Source organism: Phocoena phocoena, chromosome 1 (assembly GCF_963924675.1).
Source record: "Phocoena phocoena chromosome 1, mPhoPho1.1, whole genome shotgun sequence".
Lineage (NCBI taxonomy): Eukaryota > Metazoa > Chordata > Mammalia > Artiodactyla > Phocoenidae > Phocoena > Phocoena phocoena.
Genome location: NC_089219.1, coordinates 80683824 through 80704648, shown reverse-complemented (window position 1 = coordinate 80704648; position 20825 = coordinate 80683824). Strand labels below are relative to the sequence as shown.

At 32.5% G+C, this 20825-nt stretch overlaps 1 protein-coding gene across 1 annotated transcript in view; it reads left to right on the top strand.

Annotated features, from left to right (window-relative positions):
* Positions 1–20825, top strand: part of HFM1 (helicase for meiosis 1) — a 125415-nt gene that overhangs the window by 36466 nt on the left and 68124 nt on the right. Inside the window, exons 13-22 of the mRNA XM_065874603.1 lie at positions 1630–1673; positions 1781–1882; positions 2266–2411; positions 3348–3442; positions 4074–4207; positions 5006–5053; positions 9476–9556; positions 15257–15348; positions 16817–16923; positions 17022–17069. Coding sequence (XP_065730675.1) covers positions 1630–1673; positions 1781–1882; positions 2266–2411; positions 3348–3442; positions 4074–4207; positions 5006–5053; positions 9476–9556; positions 15257–15348; positions 16817–16923; positions 17022–17069 — 897 coding nt within the window. The remainder of the gene's footprint in view (positions 1–1629; positions 1674–1780; positions 1883–2265; positions 2412–3347; positions 3443–4073; positions 4208–5005; positions 5054–9475; positions 9557–15256; positions 15349–16816; positions 16924–17021; positions 17070–20825) is intronic.

The window sequence follows — 20825 nt, the reverse complement described above, 5'->3', positions numbered from 1 at the left end:
TTCCCTATTTTCCCCAGTTTTTTTGAGATATAATTGACATATAGCACTGTATAAGTTTAGGGTGTACAGAATAAAGATTTGAGTTACATATAGCATGAAATGATTACCACAATAAGTTTAGTGCATATTCATCATCCATACATATAGATACAAAATTAAAGAAGTAGAAATGTTTTTCACTTGTGATGAGAACTGTTAGGATTTACTCTTTTAACAACTTTTATATGTAACATGCAGCAGTGTTAATTATATTTATCATGTTGTACATTATATCCCTAGTACCTATTTATCTTATAACTGGAAGTTTGTGCCTTTTGACTCCTTCATCCAGTTGCCCCTCCCCAACCCCCAACCCCTCGCCTCTGGTAACCACAAATCTGATCTCTTTTTCCATGAATTTGTTCATTTTTGAAGTATAATTGACCTTCAACACTGTGTTAGTTCCTATTACACAACACAGTGATTTAGTATTTCCATACATTTCAAAATGATCACCATGATAAGTCTAGTTACAATCTGACACTATGTAAGATATTATATAATTATTGACCATATTCCCACACTCTACATTTTGTACCCATGACTCATTTATTTCATAATTGGAAGTTTGTTCCTTTTAATCTCCCTCACCCATTTCTTTCCTCCACCCACCTCTCTCCCCTCTGGCAACCACCTGTTTGTTTTCTGTATCTATGACTCTGTTTTTATTTTATGTTTGTTCATTTGTTTTGTTTTTTAGATTCCACACGAGTGAAATCATGTGGTATTTGTCTTTCTCTGTCTGACTTAGTTCACTTATTTGTCTTTCTCTGTCTGACTTATTTCACTTAGCATAATACCCTGTAGGTTCATCCAGTTGTCACAAATGGCAAGATTTCATTCTTTTTTATGGCTGAGTAATATTTTACACACACACACACACACACACACACACACACACACAAACACACAAGTACCACATGTTCTTTATCCATTCATCTATTGTTAGACACTTAGGTTGCTTCCATATCATGGCTATTGTAAATAATGCTGCAATGAACATAGGGGTGTATATGTTTTTTTGAATTGGTGGTTTTGTTTTTGTTGGATAAATACCTCGGAGTGAAATTGCTGGATCATATGGTAGTTCTATTTTAAAATTTTTGTGGAATCTCCATATTGTTTTCCATAGTGGCTGCATTAATTTACATTCCTACCAGTAGTGCATGAGGATTCCCTTTTCTCCACATCCTCACCAACACTTATTTGTTGTCTTTTTGATAATAGCCATTCTGACAGGTGTGAAGGTATATCTCATTGTGGTTTTGATTTCCATTTCCCTGATGATTAGTGATGTTGAGCACCTTTTCTTGTTCTGCTGTCCATTTGGGTGTCATCTTTGAAAAAAATTTCTATTCAGGTCCTCTGCCCTTCTTAAAATTGGATTATTTAGGTTTTTTTTTTCTTAGTTATAAAATTAGGGACTTCTCAGTATGAAAGTTAGATATTCTCTGCTTCTTAAAGATGGTTTTCAAAAAATGATGTTGTGAAAATATTTTGATATCTGTAATCTTCAAAATAATTAACTAATACACTAAGAGTTTTGATGTTAATGGGAATAACTCAATAATTTTGTGTTTTTTAAAATAGGTTACATAAGTATGCATATTCCGTAAGAGATTCAAAACTGAGAGGTAGGTTTAGAGATAATTTTTGAATAGTATTTTCAGCTATAAATAAAAAGAGCCAATTACTGATGAAATATCAACAGTACATAACAGATGATATATTTCTTTTACAGATATCTTAATACATGGTGTTGCTTATCATCATGCTGGTATGGAGCTGTCAGATAGAAAAGTAGTTGAAGGAGCTTTTACTGTTGGAGATCTACCAGTTCTTTGTAAGTAAAACGTATTCTTATGAATATTATAAGATCTTTTGGAAAAAGAAAAAGCTCAGGTATTCTGACTTATTTCTGCTTTTCTTCCAAGAATCTAAAATTATATAACTATCCATACATATACGTGCTATAGTAAACTCTCTGGCAATTTTAGTTCTTTATCATCTTACTGAACATAGTGCAATTTGAAAAGTAAGAATTAGTAGCTTTTTGGTTTTAAGATATAGTATTTTACGTTGTAATGTTTTCTTTTTGCTTTTTATTCTAAATTTCCTATATATGAGTTTTATTACATTTATAAGAATATATCTTTTATAAGAAAATGTTTACTTGAAGCAATAAAGTTATATGACTTAAAAGTAATATTCCATAATTTGATGCAGTTACTACCAGTACCTTAGCCATGGGAGTAAATTTGCCTGCTCACCTAGTAGTTATAAAATCTACAATGCATTATGCTGGAGGAATGTTTGAAGAGTACAGTGAAACAGACATTCTACAGATGATTGGTAGAGCTGGTCGACCTCAAGTAAGTGACAGTGTTTCACTTTTTGTAATTTATTTTAAAGACAAGATAAAAAGCAAAAAAAGGATATAATTATGTATTTTTTGTTAGACAAAAGATTAACATTTCACGTTTAGATTAGGTTTAATCATAAATGTAACTAAGAAAATGTACTTTAATGGAGGAGTAGAAGTAAAACAAGTCTCACCAAAGGAGACATACTCCCTTCATTCCCTCTAAGCTCCCACTGGTTGATGAATGGTTGGGTTGATAAATGGTTGGGTTTATTAATGTGTATGCTGTTAAAGGGTTTTTTTGGTTTTAAGTATTTTTGTTTTTGTTTGTTTTTTATTCTGAATAGGGATGCTATTGGCATTTTGGATGGGACAGTTTTTCATTGTGTAGGACTGTCATACATTGCAGAACATGTACCATCCCTGGATCCTAGCACAAAATGCCAATAGTGGTCCCAAGATATTGCGACAATTAAAAATCAGCCCATACGCATTATAAAACATGGCCTAATCTGACAAATTCTTGAATAAAGAAGTCATTCATATAGGTACTAAGGGAAAATTTAGGAAGAATATCTTTTCAAAGAATATCAAAATATTGTGTCATACAAATTTATAATTATTATAGGATAAATTAGATTATAAATAAATTGCCCCGAATCTTACAGCTTTTAACCAGTTACCTAAGTTTGTTTTGATTTTACTACTGCCAAAATTATGTTGCATTGAAACCAAAGTGGTACTTTTACATCTATACTCTTGGAAGGTTTTTAAGTCAAATTTTCAGTTAATATTCAAATTCAGAAGCATTTTTAAGGCCTTTTTGACCTGTTGTTTAAGACAGGGAACTGTTTAATATAAAATGAAAATCTTGAGTTATTGAAGAAGACTGGTATCAACATGTGCTTTTCTTTACTACATTTCTGTTTTCTTTTTTTCCTTCCAGTTTGACACTACAGCTACTGCAGTTATTATGACTCGGTTAAGTACAAAAGAGAAGTATATTCAGATGCTAGCTTGTAGTGACAATGTAGAAAGCAGGTAATATGGAAAAAATATTCCCAGAAGATGTTAATACGTTAATGTTAATATAGGCTGTATTTTTCCTTTTAATATATTAGGGGATTTTCTAAGGCCATTTTCTTGAAACTTTTCAATAATCTAATTAGAAAGTGTGTACTTTTAAGAAATTTAATAGTTAAAAAAGAGAAAGGGTAATATCTTTGTTCAGCAATACTTCTTAGCATGCAGTTGCATGTATCCTTGTTATAAAAGGCCAGATTAGTAATGGGAGGAATGTAATTTTCACATCTTTTTACATCTTTAAAATTTGCATAATAGTAGGAGACAGGCAACCTGAGACCTTTTAGTAAAGTGTTTGATTATAGTACTTTTGGGGAAAATAGGATGTAATCCACTCCCCACCCTTTTTTAAAGCAATAATGTTTTCTAGATCCATGGAGTAGAGAGAAATCTATAATGTTTTTAAAAGTTAAACTGACATTTTAAGGTTTTGTCATATTTTTGAAAATTAAGTTAACTTTCGTGAATTATTAAAGTAACAATATTATTCAATTATATTATTGAATTATTCAAATATTATTCTAAACAAGTAACAGTTGTATGGCACTGAAATATATATTACTAATGAAAAGGGTTTTTTTTCCATTAGTTTGCACAGACATCTTATTGAGCATTTAAATGCGGAGATAGTATTGCATACCATCACAGATGTGAATATTGCTTTGGAATGGATACGATCAACCTTGCTTTATATCAGAGCCTTGAAAAATCCATCTCATTATGGTTTGTTACTTTGATTTTGAAGAGTAGTAATTTTATCAAGCCAATTGGGCCTACTTTATACTAATAAGTCACAGAATAGATTATAGAAACTAATAGTTAGCAGAAGTAAAAACAATTATAACAAATACAGTTAGAGCAAGAGTAGAGAAACGTGAGAAATATTTATCTGTTTTACTTCTAGTCTTTTAATAAGGCTTGAAATCAACACCATTAAAAATAGATCTTTTAGAAAAAAATTATCTCAAAAATTTTTTAAATGCCTAAAATTATTTAAAATAAGTTAAAGTCAAAAAGAAATTTTGAATTTTGTCTGAACTGGTGTTCAAATCAAAGTATATAGTAATACTGTTGCTGCTGGAATTTTCTTCTTGCTTCTAAAGCTAGCACACATATGGTTATGTTGCTTCTAGAGGGTTCTTTCATGTGGTACAGGTTATAAAATAAAAATGCTTGGGATTGCAGAATATCAGATTAAAACCTGTTGTGTTATAATACCATTCTAATACACATAGGTTCAAAACTTTCAGACCTCTAAGGAAAAAAAATACATGTAATATTCCTGGTCACTGTTATACAATAAAAATAACAAGAGATAGCCAATTGATATTGAAAGGATTTCACAACAGTGTTTATTTTCTATAGATGTTTAAGCGTTGTTTTAACTTTAAGCTACTTTTTTCTTCTATTTAAGATTGAGTTAGATTACTCTTTTCTAGTTAACTGGAGTATAAAGTGAGCTTTAAAGATGAATTCATCTCATTGTATTTTATTTTTAATAAATTGTCATAACTTATATAGGTTTTGCATCTGGATTGAGCAAAGATGGAATTGAATCAAAATTACAAGGTTAGATGCATTTCCTTCTAAAAAATTATATTCTATACATTTTAATGAAAAAGTTTAGTTTTTATGAAAGTAAGAATGCTCCGGGAAGGTATTTTTTAAAATAACCTTGTTTGCAGAAAAGAAAATATGGATTTCTTTTTCACAGGTAAATAAAGCTTGGCACATGTACTTTTTTTCTGTATTAATCTATTTATTAATTCTATCAGAATATCTTCCTTTGTATAACATGTTAACTTGGTTTGTTTTTACTTTTAAAATGATCCTGGTCTTTGGAAATGTTGCCTATAGATACTCAACTCTTTATGTTCCTTTTCTAGTCTACTTTTAACTGAAAATATAAGGCAAGCTTGATTATGGGCTTCTTATCTTAATCTGTGCTAATGAAGTATTCCTATCAAACCCAGTTTTAGTTTTCAGTTAATCACTCAGTATTTCATTACCTATCTTTTAAAATATCAAAAGATTGTTAAGCATTTATTAGGAGTAGAAATTGCTGCCTCTTCATTGTATTGAGACTGTCTTCCAGGAAAAGAAAACATGTTAGATCCCAAAAAATATTTAGCCAATTTTAATTTATTCTCTACTTAGATATACACATATGGCAAATAAAAATGCAGAGATAAGGATGAAGCAGTAAAATTGTCTTTCTTAAAGAATAAATATATTGTTAAAACATGCTGATTAGGGGCTTCCCTGGTGGCGCAGTGGTTGAGAGTCCGCCTGCCGATGCAGGGGACACGGGTTCGTGCCCCGGTCCGCGAAGATCCCACATGCCGCGGAGCGGCTGGGCCCGTGAGCCATGGCCGCTGAGCCTGCACGTCCAGAGCCTGTGCTCCGCAATGGGAGAGGCCCGCGTACCACAAAAAAACATGCTGATTAGCAATAGCTTATGTTCATGATGCAGCTGTTGAGAAACAGATCTATAATATAGTTGTATTATTCTTTATGTATTGACCAAATTTGTAATGGAGTTTTAAAAGCATATATTTTTTGTCATAATGATCAAATACACAAAATGAGACAGACCAAGAAATATCTTGCTATATTCTGGTAACTGTAAAGATTTAACTTTTCTTAAATGTTCTTAACAGTTCATATTTGTCTTATTTTCAGTTATTATAGGTGACTAAGTTTTGCCTATAAAGAATAGCCAAATTTATTATATAACTGGATAGAATGTTTTGGTTTGCTTGGAGGTCTGCCTTAAATTTCTTAGGAAGGGTCTTTAGCATACAATATGCTGTTTCCTAAATTTTGTTATACTTTCTTACTCAGTATCCTCCAGTAGCTCTCCCATCACTCTTAGAATAAAATGCAAACTTTCACCAGAACCCACAAAGTCCTATTTGGTATCCCCATGCCTATTTCTCTAACTTCATCTCTTGTCACTTTCTCCTCATGTATTCCACTCTGTCCAAATTGGCTATCTTGCTGTTCCTTAACCACATCAAGCTTGTTCACACTTCAGGTCCTTGCACTCTCTTTATTCTTGAAACACTTCTTGCATATTTTACATGGCCTGAACCTTCATTTCATTCAGGTCATCAAGGTAGTCAGTCCTGGACTACCTTATTTAAACCCACATTTACAGAGACAAAGGAAAAAAAATTTCCATATTGTTACTGCTGTTTTCCTGCTCTTGGAAAAGGTGATGTGTTTATGTTGAAAATTAGGATGACTACGTCCTTACTTTAATCAGAAATTATAAGCTGTGTATCTGAAATACATGTAAGCTTAATTAAATAAAAGCTTAAAAAACTCTGTTATTCTTTAGTTCCTTTCTCAGCTTTATTTTCCTTCATAATACCTTTCTTTTTTTTAATTTTTATTTTATATTGGAGTATAGTTGAGTAACAATGTTGTGTTAGTTTCAGGTGTACAGCACAGTGGTTCAGTTATACATATACATGTATCTATTCTTTTTCACATTCTTTTCCCATTTAGGTTATTACAGAATATTGAGCAAAGTTCCTTGTGCTATACAGCAGGTCCTTGTTGGTTATCTGTTTTAAATATAGTGGTGTGTACATGTCAATCCCAATCTCTCCCTTCCTCATAATACTTATCAATACCTGAAATTATTTATTTGTTATTGATTGCTTTCTTCAGTAAAATACAAGTTTTATAGAAGAAGAACCTTGCCTTGTTCACTACTATAAACTTTAAGCTTAGAATAGTGCTCAGCATATAGTAAGCATTCTTGTTTGATTAACTTACTGAATATTAATTTTTTTGAAGTTGCAACTTGAGAGCATTGTTTTTTTTTTTATTTAAGTGTAGTCGATTTACAATGTCATGTTAGTTTCAGGTGTACAGTATAGTGATTCAGTTTTATATATATGTATATTTTTCTTCAGATTCTTTTCCCTTATACATTATTACAAAATATTGAATATAGTTTCCTGTGCTTATAGAGCAGGTCCTTGTTGGTTATCTATTTTATATATAGTAGTGTGTACATGTTAATCTCAACCTCCTAATTTATCCCTCCCCCTCTTTCTCCTTTGGTAACCATAAGTTTGTTTCCTATGTCTGTGAGTCTCTTCCTGTTTTGTAAATAAGTTCATTTGTATTATTTATTTTTTTTAGATTCTACATAGAACTGATATCATGTGATATTTGTCTTTCTCTGTCTTGCTTACTTCACTTAGTATGATAATCTCTGGGTCCATCCATCCATCCATGTTGCCACAAATGGCATTATTTCATTCTTTTCTATGTCTGAGTAATATTCTATTATGTGTGTGTATATATATATATATATATATATATATATATATATATATACACATATATACATATATCACATCTTCTTTATCCATTCATCTGTTGATGGACATTTAGGTTGCTTCCATGTCTTGATTATTGTAAATAGTGCTGCAATGAACATTGGGGTGCATGTATCTTTTCAAATTATAGTTTTCTCTGGATATATGCCCAGGAGTGGGATTGCAGGATCATATGGTAACTCTATTTTTAGTTTTTTAAGGAACCTCCATACTGTTCTCCCTAGTGGCTGTACCAATTTACATTCCCACCAACAGTGTAGGAAGGTTCCTTTTTCTCCACACCCTCTCCAGCATTTATTATGTGTAGACTTTTGTTGATGGCCACTGATTGTTAATTTAATAGTGGGTAATTAAGAAAATTAGCAAAGACTTCAAAAGCCTTACTTAACCAAACACTTAAAACTATCAAGCTGCCTTAGCAATGTTGCTTAAACTAAAGTATTTTTCAAAGAACCCTGCTTTCTAAGGGCTATGTTTTTGTGAGTGGCTATTCTATGTAACATTGAATAGGTTGTGGTATTCCCATTCTCTGCTGTTAACTGCCTCTAATCTCCTGGGCTTTTTTTTTTTTTTTTAACATCTTTATTGGAGTATAATTGCTTTACAATGGTGTGTTAGTTTCTGCTTTCTAACAAAGTGAATCAGTTATACATATACATATGTTCCCACATCTCTTCCCTCTTGCATCTCCCTCCCTCCCACCCTCCCTATCCTACCCCTCTAGGTGGTCACAAAGCACCGAGCTGATCTCCCTGTGCTATGCGGCTGCTTCCCACTAGCTATCTATTTTACATTTGGTAGTGTATATATGTCCATGCCACTCTCTCACTTTGTCACAGCTTACCCTTCCCCCTTCCCATATCCTCAAGTCTATTCTCTAGTAGGTCTGTGTCTTTATAGCAGGGAACAGAGAGAACACTGAATGCAACAGGTTACTACAATTGCTCTGATCCCCATCAATCAGTGAGAGTGAACTTGCATTGCTTCCTATTCAGAGGTTCCTTCCAGGTGCAATAGTGTCATATTCAGAGATGCTGAAGTAAATACTAGAAACATCAGCTAAAATAGTCATAGTGGTTACCTTAAAAGAGTGTGGCAAACTAGGAGGAGGGGGAAAGACTGGTGTTTTTTGAACAATCTCTGTAGAACTATTTGACTCTTTATACTTTGTGTGTATATATCTTAAAGCTTTTTTAAAAAGAAAAACTACTGCCGTATTGGAAGTCAAATGGCAAAACAGTTATTTAGACCTGGAGCAAGTCACTTAGCTTCTCTATTCTTTAATTTCCTAACTTGTATATGAAATAATATTAATACCTGCCATGTTGTGTTTTGAGGATTAAATGAGATAGTACAAATATATCATTTTAAAAGCTCCAAGTTGTAAATGTTATCACTTGAGTGTTATTTTTATTATTTGTACTATTTTTACTGTTAGAAAATTTTTTCAGCATATTAGTCAGCTCTTTTGTTTAAATGAGTTTTTTTTTTTTTAACCACTTAAATAGGGACTACAGTTCTTCCCAGAACAATTACACTGAAATACACCTTCAGGATATTTTATAATAAATTCTATTTTGTGTTGATTCTTTATTTTACTAAAGTAAAAAATATGTTTTCTATAATTGAACAGAATTATGTTTGAAGAATCTGAATGATTTATCATCTCTGGACCTGATAAAGATGGATGACGATGTTAATTTCAAACCAACTGGTAATTTTCCATCATTGTTAGTAAATTTAACAATTGCTTACTTAAGTCTAAATTAAAATATTTTTTCTACTAAAATTTAGATGATGGTAAAATTGTGGTTTCAGTTCTCAGTAGGGTATCATCATTATTAGCATGATCAATTTATACGAGTTTTATTTCTGAAATTATAGATCTTCTTTTTGACAGGCACAGAATTTGTGTTTGCTAACTCCGGTGACTTTTAGCAGAGGATTAAAATGCTCAAATCTTTGGGTTGCTTCAGTCCTGTCATAACTCTTGTAGCTATCCTTTTACCAATTCTTAATTATTCAAACATTGCTTGTATGGATGGTTACTTAGGCTCCTTTTCTCTCTGTCTCTCTCTTTTTGATTCTATATAGGGTATAACAGAAGCAAGAAAGAATGTTTTGTAGTTTTTACCACTCATGATTAGAAGTTTCTTAGGGGAAAATATTGACTTCATTATAACAAATTAAACTTTTTAAGAAGATATACTTTACTGAATAAAAATTGGGAAGTATAGGAAAGTTTAAAAAAATCAGACTATCTGTTAACATTTCATGTATCCTTCCATTTTTAAATGCATTTTTACATACTTGCAACTGTACTATAGAAATGTATGATTTTGTATTATGTTTTTATTTGTATTTATTTGTATAAGGTTTTTAAAAACAATTTACCTCCCTAACTCTCAGCCCTAGATTTATAACATTTGTTTCCTCACCCATGGTTCTCATTCTGATAAACCTAATTTGTTTGTGAGAATTACCTTCTTTGTATTCTAGGATGTCTCACTAAAGGGGGCATGAAAATCACTAATATAACTTCTTCATCTATTCTTCAGATACTTTAATTCTCAAGAATCTTATTCCCACTATAATTCTTTCCCTGTGGAACTTCTTGAATCCACTGACAACATTCCTTCTGCCTTTAAACATACCTAATAAATGATATGTGTAATATTTGTCTTCTTTCTCAATCATCAGTGAATACTACCTGATTAATTTTCTTCTTTTTAACATTCTTTTGATTCTCTTTCTGCTTCTTTAATCAATTTCTCTTTGCTGACATTTTTTGCTTTACTATGGGCTTCTTAAATGTGTAGATGTTGGACCTTTATTCCCAGTTTATGATAATTTCTTTGAAAACATAATTTACCTTCACAGCTTAAGCTATGGTCATTATGTAAATGAATTGTAGTTTTGATCCTGGTCTCTCACCTTTGCTGTGACATTTGAACGTTAGTTTTCTATTGGAAATCTTTTCTTACATATATGACATGAAACTTGACACCCAGAGCATATAACAGTTAATTTGACCTGGAATACTATACAGTGGAATGAACATAAAATTTGTGTTCCAAATGCCTGGATTTTAGTCCCAGTTCTGCCACTATGCTTGCTGTGACCTTATGCTCACTGAGCCTTAGTTTATTTATCTGTAAAACAAGAATATATTACGCATCCTACTTACCTTACTGGGTTGTTGTGATGATGAAATGGGATAATGAACATTTACAGCAAAAAAAATTCCTCTGAAAACATGAGTTGTTGCCCTTTTTTGTCCAAGGTTAGGAAAATGTATCTCTACTTGCCTCTTATTCTCAATAGCATAACCGGTTTGTTAAGCCTATTAAAAAATGTTTGATGTCTTTGGTTTCTCTTTCATTCCTCACTCATTCCATGTCCAGGCAGGAATGTCCAAAAGGACAATTCAATCTTGGAGCTGAAAATATTCCTTATCACGTAGCAGGGTAATGTTTCCTAAAGTGCGGTTGGGTTAACTACTTCCTCTCAAAGTCAACTGAGGGTGCTGTTATGTTAAAAATGAAATTAATGAACCCTACTCCAGACCTACAAACCTCACCTTCTAGGAGTAAAACCTAGTAATTTAGATTTTAAGCTTTTTCCCTGGATGCTTCTTTTGCACATTAAAATTGAGAACTGCCTTGGGATTGATGTTTCAATAAATGGTATAGTGAAAATCTATTTAGATCTTCATGTCATACACCAATTTATCTTAGTGAGTGTTCTGGGGTGGGGGGTGAGAGACTCCAAATTAAAATAGAGAATGCAGTTTTACTCTAAACTATCTTCTCTAGGAGATTCATGGGGTTCAGTAGCATACTAAATGTGCTAAGAAGAAAGGTAGTAAAAAAGAGATGAAATTGATTAGCCTAAGATTTTTACATTCTTATTTGTCCACAGAAATCTTTTAAATGGAAATCCATTAATACTGCAAAGAGCACTAATGTTCTATCAGTGTTCAGTCTATCAATTTAAATGTTAATATCATCCAAAACACCTTTACAGACATACCCAGAATAATATTTGACCAAATATCTGGGCACACTATGGCCCAGTTAAGTTGACACATAAAATTAACCATCACAGCAGCTTAACATAAAATATACATTCTATCTGAATGTAGCTGAGTTTTAAGAGGAATACAGTATTGTACATGATGCTGTTTTACCTGTTCTTCCTCTGGACCCAGTTTGGTCATGTACTCTGCTTTGAAAGCACATATTATGCAATGCCCAATCATTAGACATTTTGTCCTCTGTATTTATTAACTCAGCAGCCTCAACTCTTGTTACACCCTACACCATCAAGCTACTTAAAACACACACACATAAAGTGTTACATACATGTATGTATATATAACTTTATGAGGAATTTAACATGTCTTTTTAACTGTGCCAGTATTTTTATTAGGATCATTTAGGTTAGTGCTCTTGTTATAAGGTTGTATGAATTTTTTAGTTGTTTGCCTCAATACTTTTTCCCATAAGCCTTGTTATTTTTAGTATGTAGTTTATAGAATACAAGATTTTATAGGAATGCATATACTATATAGTTACAGGAAATAAAGGTTTATGTAAATGTGTAGGAATACTATATATTTATTTAAGGCTAAGAATTTTTATTAGCTCTGATTTGTAATAGTTTCATTATCAATCAGTTTGTTGTATTTTCTAATTTTCATTATTTCTTCTTTGACCTATGGGTTATTTGGAAATCTAGTTCTTAATTTCTGTACATATGATGGTTTTCTAGTTTTTTTGTTGTTGCTGTTGTTTTTGATATTTGATACAGTTGCTTTGTATCAGATAATATTTTTAGTATGATTTCAATCTTTTGAGAATTGTTGAGACTTGTTTTATGGCCCAGTATGTGGTCAGTTTTTATAAATATTTTGTGTGTGCTTATCCCTTTGGTTTTAAGCCCTCTCCCAGATAAATATCTCGTTAGTCCTTTGCTGCCTTATAAAAGATATTTCATATGTTTCATTTAGCTGACTTAGTTGCCTTCAGCAGAGGCATTGGTTCATAATTACTTAGCCTGCTATTAATGTGGATGGAAGCTCCTTACATATTATTTCTAATTAATTCTTTCTTTATGACTTCTTGTTCCTTTGTGTTACTATTACTCCTTTTATCTCTTTGAATATTTATTTTTTGTATTTAAATTTTTAGTCTGTATGTTCCGGTAATTCTGCTTCATATAGTTTTTGCTTTTTTAGTTTGTGGTTATAATACTCAAGTATCTAGGTATTTTTATCTGTATGCTTGTGTTCTTGTCCAGATTTTTAGCTATTCTGCCTGCTAATGTGTATAGAAGAAGGGCTCAAAAGGCCAAGTCTTAGTTTGTGCAAATTTATGAAGGATTAACAACCTTATGAAAATGGGCAGTAATTGCAAAAGGCATGGAAAGTCATTAAACTGGGATGCAGATCTTACCTCTGTGAAGGAGAGTGAAGGAGGGAAGGAGAAAAGGAAGGAAAGAGAGAAGGAAGGAGAATTTTATCCTGCAATGCAGTCCTAAGACCATTTGGCAAAGTTGATGAGGAATGTTCAAGTCAAAGTTGCCCATCCAAAGAGTCCCTTGGCTTATAGATCTTTCTTAATATTCCTGCCATGCTCAGTCATTTGTTTGTATCTCCTGAGAAGTGTGATCTTGGTGTGTACATAGTGATAGATTCAGAACATAGCAGTTGGGGCCATCTATCAGAGCACTTCTTGCAGTAGGATATGTGAGAGGTGCATTCTCATGACCTCTGCTTCCACTCCCCTTACCCCAACTCTATGACTTTTACTTTGAAATACCCTGTATTTGCTATTATTCAAAAGCTATATTGATAGCAAGTTGCCTTTTTATTTTCTCTCTTCACTTGCAAATTTTAAAAAATTCTTTCCATTGCTTCTGCCTTGACTCATTTTCTTTATAGCTTTCTTTCTAGTTTATTTTTATACCTTACCTAGGAAACCTTCATCCTTACTAATAAGCCAGCAAATATCAAGCCTTTTCTCAAAACCTTTCATTTTGACTAGCAGGGAGATACCCTATATTAATTTATAAACATCTAGGATAAGAGGAGCATCTTAAAATTTACCCTAAATATAACATATACTAGTTCCCTTGGTAACCATATTCTCGCTATCTCACACACTGCTCTTAGAATCTCCCTTTGGTGAACCACTGCATTACTCACGTTTTGGCTGAACATATTCACTAGACTCCTAATTGAGAAAGTGGCTATTCCTGAGTCTAAGTTCTGTCTACTGTACCTTATTCTTGATGCCTATAAGTGATGGAATGTCAAATTCTTTCCTCTTCAGCAAAACCTGTAGCACATACTTAAATATTAGCCTTTTCCTTGAGCAACAGTATGCCTTTTTCCTCTTCTCAGCTGTTTTTTGTGTGTGTTCACAAGACTTGAAATTCTTTGTAATGTTCTTGACAACTTATAATTGAAGCCAGTAACCTTTTAAATGAATTCCATTTCATCAATTACTTATCCTCACTCTACCCATCCTCCTACCCACAGCCTACCTGATGTTTTATTTCCGAAACAATTTAGTTTCAAATTCAAATTTAATTGAAATATTGCTCAAGAATTTTAAGTGGTCCTCTGTTATTTTACAAATCAAAACCAAAATCTAAACTCCTTTATAGCATTTAAAGGCTATTTCAGGGCCTCTATATTCTACCTTTCATCATGTTTTGATAATAAAAGTAGGCAACATTTATTTAATGTTGGGCACTATGCTAAGTACTATGCATGTATTATTGCATTTAATCTTCTTCACAACAAACATATGAGATGCATACTTTTATTATTCCCACACTACATTAAGAAACTGGTAAAGTAACCTGCACATGATCACCTAGTAACTAGTAAGTGGTGGCCCAAAGATTCTAAGCAGGTCAGTTTGACCTGAATTTTAGTCTTATGTTTATCAAGCCATATCTCTCATTACATTATTCTAAAGATAGTCTTTTAAACTTTACTCTTTTGATAAACAAGTTTTGTTTTTTCCTGCGGTCATAACGGCTATATTTCCTTTCTGCCAAGGCCTATTGTTTACTTTAAAATCCTGCTCAATACCCATTTTCTCTAGAAGCTAATCCCACATGGACCATTCTTTTAGGATTAATTTCCTCTGTACTTAAGTTTGTGTTTGTAAACATTATCATTAATTGGATTTTGTACTCTAGTCTAGCTATTTCACATGTGGTTATCTCCCTAGCTAACCTGTAGGTTCCAGAGACCGTGTCTTCTAGATTTTTTGGTGTCTTTTGTACCTGATGCTGTTAAAGGCACAGCAAAGATGCTAAGGAAATGTTTGTTAAATTGATGAAAATTCAAGTTGTTTCAGCTAATGGGGAATGTTTATTTTTCTGTCTTTTCCCACAGAGGCAGGAAGATTGATGGCTTGGTATTATATTACATTTGAGACAGTGAAGAAATTTTGTACAATCACTGGAAAAGAAACTTTATTGGATCTGGTAAATTAATTTTCACAAGAAAATAAATATGCAATGATATAGTATAAAATAATATTGGAGTAAATAATTTGTGTATCTCATGCAATTTAAGAATAAATGAGCAGAAAAGAAAGCATTTCTAATAGTGCTTATGTTTTTCCTCCTCATATGCCTTTGATTGTAAGATATAGAATAGTACTCCTTAGAATATATTTCCAATTGTATATCTGTGTTAGAGCTAAGAAAATTCATATACATACCCAAAGTCAGGATGGCAACTGCCTTTCAACTTATGTGGAAATGCTGATTACCTTGGTAGTGGTTACCAAGTGTAATATGTTGAGAAAGAATGTGCTGAGAAAGATTCCAAGATGGTGTGGCATGGTATATTAGGAAAGTCTGCCATGAATGAGGGACACTGAGGGACACATGTGCCTCCTACTTGCAACTCTTCCCTAAATCCTTTGCATCAGAATAATGATAACAGTAGAAAGAGAATAGTATTGGTGATAGACCAGGAAAAAGAACTGATTTTGGAGAGGATGGGAGTAAAAACAGGCTATTCTAAGATATCACCAGTGCGGGCAGCTTTGTAGCTATAGCAGTGACTAGAACCATAGTCATGTTTTTGGCACATGGTAACTGTATTGGTCCTTTCTTCCATTACTGGGGATATGAACATGAAACATGACATTTATATTCATTGTCAAATCCAAACTATTTTTATTTAAAATATCTAAGTTGATTATTGTGATAAGATTATTATACTAAAAATTGCATTAAAATTGATGAGTAGAAGGCTTATATTTTCATGTAAATATTATACTTTTTAAATTTATTTTTTATTGAAGTATAGTTGATTTACAATGTTGTGTTGAATATTATTCTTAACTGAGAAGAAATCAAGAATAGAAACTCCCTAATGTTAACATTAACTCATCTGATTTTGAGTTCAGTAAGTGTGAAAGAGAATTAGAAAGGGTGTTAGTTTCATTTTACAGGTGTGAAAAACCAAAGCAGAGTCATCTGACAGAATTAGGCTCTAGAATACAGATTTCTTAATACCTACAGCATTGTTTTCATTACAAAATAATCCTCAATAGGAATAATAATTTGCAAACTATAGAAGGGTAAATAATAATATAACAGTAGTAATAGCGATAGTAATGAAATCATTTATTGAGTGCTTATTATGTGTTAGGTGCTACACTGAATATTTTAAATTTTATCTTGTTAATCTTTACAATCTTACTGATATAGCCCCAGTGTGTAACACAGTATCTGACATATAACAAGTGTTCGTAAACTTTCGTTAGTGAATGAATGAATCCTTAAAGAAGTGAAATGTATAAGGCAGGTTTTTAACTCTATTATGCTAAACATGATGTCCCAAGGCAGCATTAAAAATAAATAAATACAGAAAAAATAAGTTAGAGAAAAGAAGTAAAGAATGGACATAACTAAATGAACAAATGCTGAAATTTTATAGGTCACAATGATAGCCAGCTGCAAGGAATTTCTAGATATACAGTTAAGAACAAATGAAAAGAAAACACTGAATACTTTGAACAAAGATCCAAATCGGATAACTATCAGGTACAGAAATTAAATATGTTTTAAGTAATTTTAAAAAGATTTCATTCAGTTAAAATAAATAATAATAATAATGAAAGTTTTGCCTTGTTTATTTACAGATTTCCAATGGGAGGAAGAATTAAAACAAGAGAAATGAAAGTAAATTGGTAAAGAAAATCAATTGTTAAATGTCTTAAAATACTGATTACCTGTCCTGATTCACATTTATGAAGGTTTTTTTTTTAAACTTATTTTAAATTTGTTTTCCTTAATACAAAAAAGAACATATTTACATAAGAATGAGGAGTCAGAATGTAGGTGCGAAATTAATTTCCCAAAACTCAGACTTTAATTAAAAGAGATAATTTGTGAATTTTTAAATCAACAAACGTTGAGAGTGTAATCTGTTGAGGGAAGTTAGACAATAGAAGAAGATATGCTTCTCATCCACAGGAACTTTCAAGTTGGCTTGAATGAGAACCATGTGCATAAAAATAATGGACAGTATGAAAACACATACAGTAAATGTCTATTGAATGATAGTGGTATTCTGGGAAAGACATACTAAATGCAATGATATCAGTGAGGAATGTATTTGTGACAATGGGATGACTATTTTCCCAGGAAAGGGAAGTTTATATAGAGGAGTAGTAGCTGGAAGAGTAAACTAAAGTTACATTGTATTATAATGACTTTACCCAGTTTCCAATCACAAATGGTGCCAAGTGCTTGGTTTTCTGAGTATTTAGGTCTTAGTGTTAAACCATTTGATTTAGATCATTTCAGGTAAAAATGATTCTTTTTATGTGGCTCAATAAAACCAGTTGGCCAAAGAATTTCCTTTTTCTCCTTAGCTAAAGGAGGTCACTCGTTCTCTGGGATACTTCCTAACGTCTCACTGAATTTTATCTCCCAAATACCATGGCATCTCATAAACAAACTTCCACTGCTGTGTACAACTCATCAGGCAGATCTACAGCTTGGACAACAGAAGTTAATGTTCTGTTTCTTAGATATATTTCTTTAGAAATTTAAATATCCTTAGAGATCATACAGAACTTAGAGATCCTGTACCCAGGTCCTCTCATTTTACAAATGAAGTAAGTGATGCCTAGATAAGTTGTGACTTGCTCGAGGTTATGTTGCTATACTGGGGGCTGATCTAGAACTAGAATCTAGATCTCTTAATTCTCACAATGTTTTTTTCAATATACTCTGTTGTATCAACTACTGAGTCAAATTAAATCAAGGTATTTTTCCACAAGCACCTTGTTGGGAACACTATTTGCAATTTTAACGCTTTCATTTACCTTACCTTAGATTGGATCATACATTCTTTTCATTGGGACTGTCAGATTTTAAAATTGATGACTTTATAATTGTTTTTATATGTATCATAATTTAACTTCCCATTATAATTTCCCACCTTTATGCAACTACTTGAGTGTGGCTAGGAGGAGTGAATGTGTGTGGGGTATTTTCTTAATCCAAAATGTACAGTCTTTTGGTGGGTGATGATGGCTAATAGTTACCACTTTTATGTCTCTCTCATATTCCTGTTACTTTGCTGAATTTCAGATCAGTTCTTTTTCAGGTAGGTGTTAATCCTTTTAATTTTAAAATTTTATCCTTCACCTTTCTGCCCTTTAAGGCTGTTTTTTAATTTTTCATAATTCCTGGGTCTTTCATCTTAAGCACTAGCTCTGTTTTCTTTATTTGGTATTTTTCAATGAACTTATAGGGTGTATTTCCAAGTCAGTGATTTCTTTTCACATTTGTTTGTTTCTTCTTATTATATAAGTAATGGATGGATTCATTTTTAAAGATTCAAAAATAAAATTTATAAAGCAAAAAGTCAGGTCTCCCTTGACCCCCAGAAGTAACTGTTATCAGTAGTTTGCTGTGGGTCCTTCCAATTTCCTTTCTATTTATTTCGTACATATATATGGGCTAATAAACATACGTTATGTCTACATATTAAAAAGGTCATACTATAATTATTGCTCCTGTCATGAAGTTCTTCTATATCAGTACATACACGTCAACCTCATTTATTTTGATACCAATGTGTGTGTGTGTGTGTTGTTTTTTTTTTTCCCGTACGCGGGCCTCTCGCTGTTGTGGCCTCTCCCGTTGCGGAGCACAGGCTCCAGACGCACAGGCTCAGCGGCCATGGCTCACGGGCCCAGCTGCTCCGCGGCATGTGGGATCTTCCCGGACCGGGACACGAACCCGCGTCCCCCGCATCGGCAGGCGGACTCTCAACCACTGTGCCACCAGGGAAGCCCCCAATGTGTGTTTTAATAGCAGTGTATTCTATAGTATGAACATATTGTAAATTTTAACCACTCCTTTACTGATGAAGAGTTAGATGGCTTACAAACTTTTGCTATTACAAATAGTGCTGAAATGAACTTCCTTTCATTTACACCGTATTTTTCAAGAATTCCTGGGTGAAAAGGTATATACATGAAAAGATTTAATGCCAAATTGCCTTCTAAAAAGCTTATCTTATTTACAGTTCCCACCCACAGTGTAAAAAGAATGACCATTTCCATAAATCCTCCCAATACTTGTTTTTTTATCTTGAACTTTTGTCAATCTAATGAGTGAAAAATTTTAAACTTTTCAAATCCCTAATTATTAGGAGGGAATATACATATTATTTGGTTTTATACAGAAATTTTAAATTGTTATAAAATCATGCATGTCAGTCATTTCCTTATCACTTCTAGGTTTTGTGTCTTGCTTACTTAGGAAGGCCTTTCCCATCCTGTATTTCTTTTTTTTATTTTTTCATCCTGTATTTCTTAAGATTAGGTTCAACTACATAAAATGGTAATAAAATGAATTAACAGTAGATTCAACAAAATAGGCTACTTTTCTCTCACAGAATATACAACTCAAGGTAGATAGTCTAAGGTAGATATAGTGGCTTCAAGGTGTCATGAATACTATGTTCCTATCTTTCTGCTCTGCTATCCCACACATGACTTCTATTTCAAGGTCACCACATTGTCCAAAATTACTACTAGAGCTTCAGCCATTACACTTGAATATCCTCTCTCTTTTCAGTAGGTTTCTTGGAAGTCCCAGATAACCCTTTCTCACCTAATACAGCTAAGTGCAAAAGAGACTGGGAAATGTCTTGGTGATAGTGTGCCTATATTAAAATTAGGATTCTGCTATTAATAAGGAAATAAAGAATGAATGTTGGGTAGGTAAAGCAGTCTCTGCCACACATCCTAAGATCATAGGACTTTTTCTATCGTTTCTTCTAATACTTTAAAATCATTTTATTTTTACCTAAAGGCTTTTCATAGGCATCTGGAGTTAATTTTTATATGTGATATGAGTTAAGAATTTAATTATATTTTGTCCCTGAAAGATAGTCAGGAGTGTTTGATAACTATGTTGTCTTTCTCTCTTTGCCTATTGATTTGGAATGCCACCTTCTCATAAACTAAATTCCTAAGGATCTGATTCTGGACACTTACTGTTAGCCTGTTTATTTTGTTGCCGTGACAATACCACATTGTTTTACTTGCTATTCTTTTATTGCATGTTTTGTTATCTGGTAAGGCAAGTCCGTTCTTACTGTTATTTAAAAAATGTTTTTGGATATTCCTGCATTTTTCCTCCCTGTGAAATTTAGAATCAGTTTGTCAAGATTTATAAAAAGTCCTATTGAAATTGGCTTTATAGATTAGTTTGTGGAAGAATTCTTCCTTTAACAGTTCTGAAATCTTTCTATCTAGGAATATGGTATCTCTCTCCATCTATTCAGATCTTTATGTCTTTCTGTGATATTTTATAACTCATCATTTAGGTTTTATATTTCTTGATAGGTTTATTTCTTGGTATTTTATGGAGTTTGATATTGTGAGTCCTTCTTTACATTGCATACCATTGCATTTTATGGT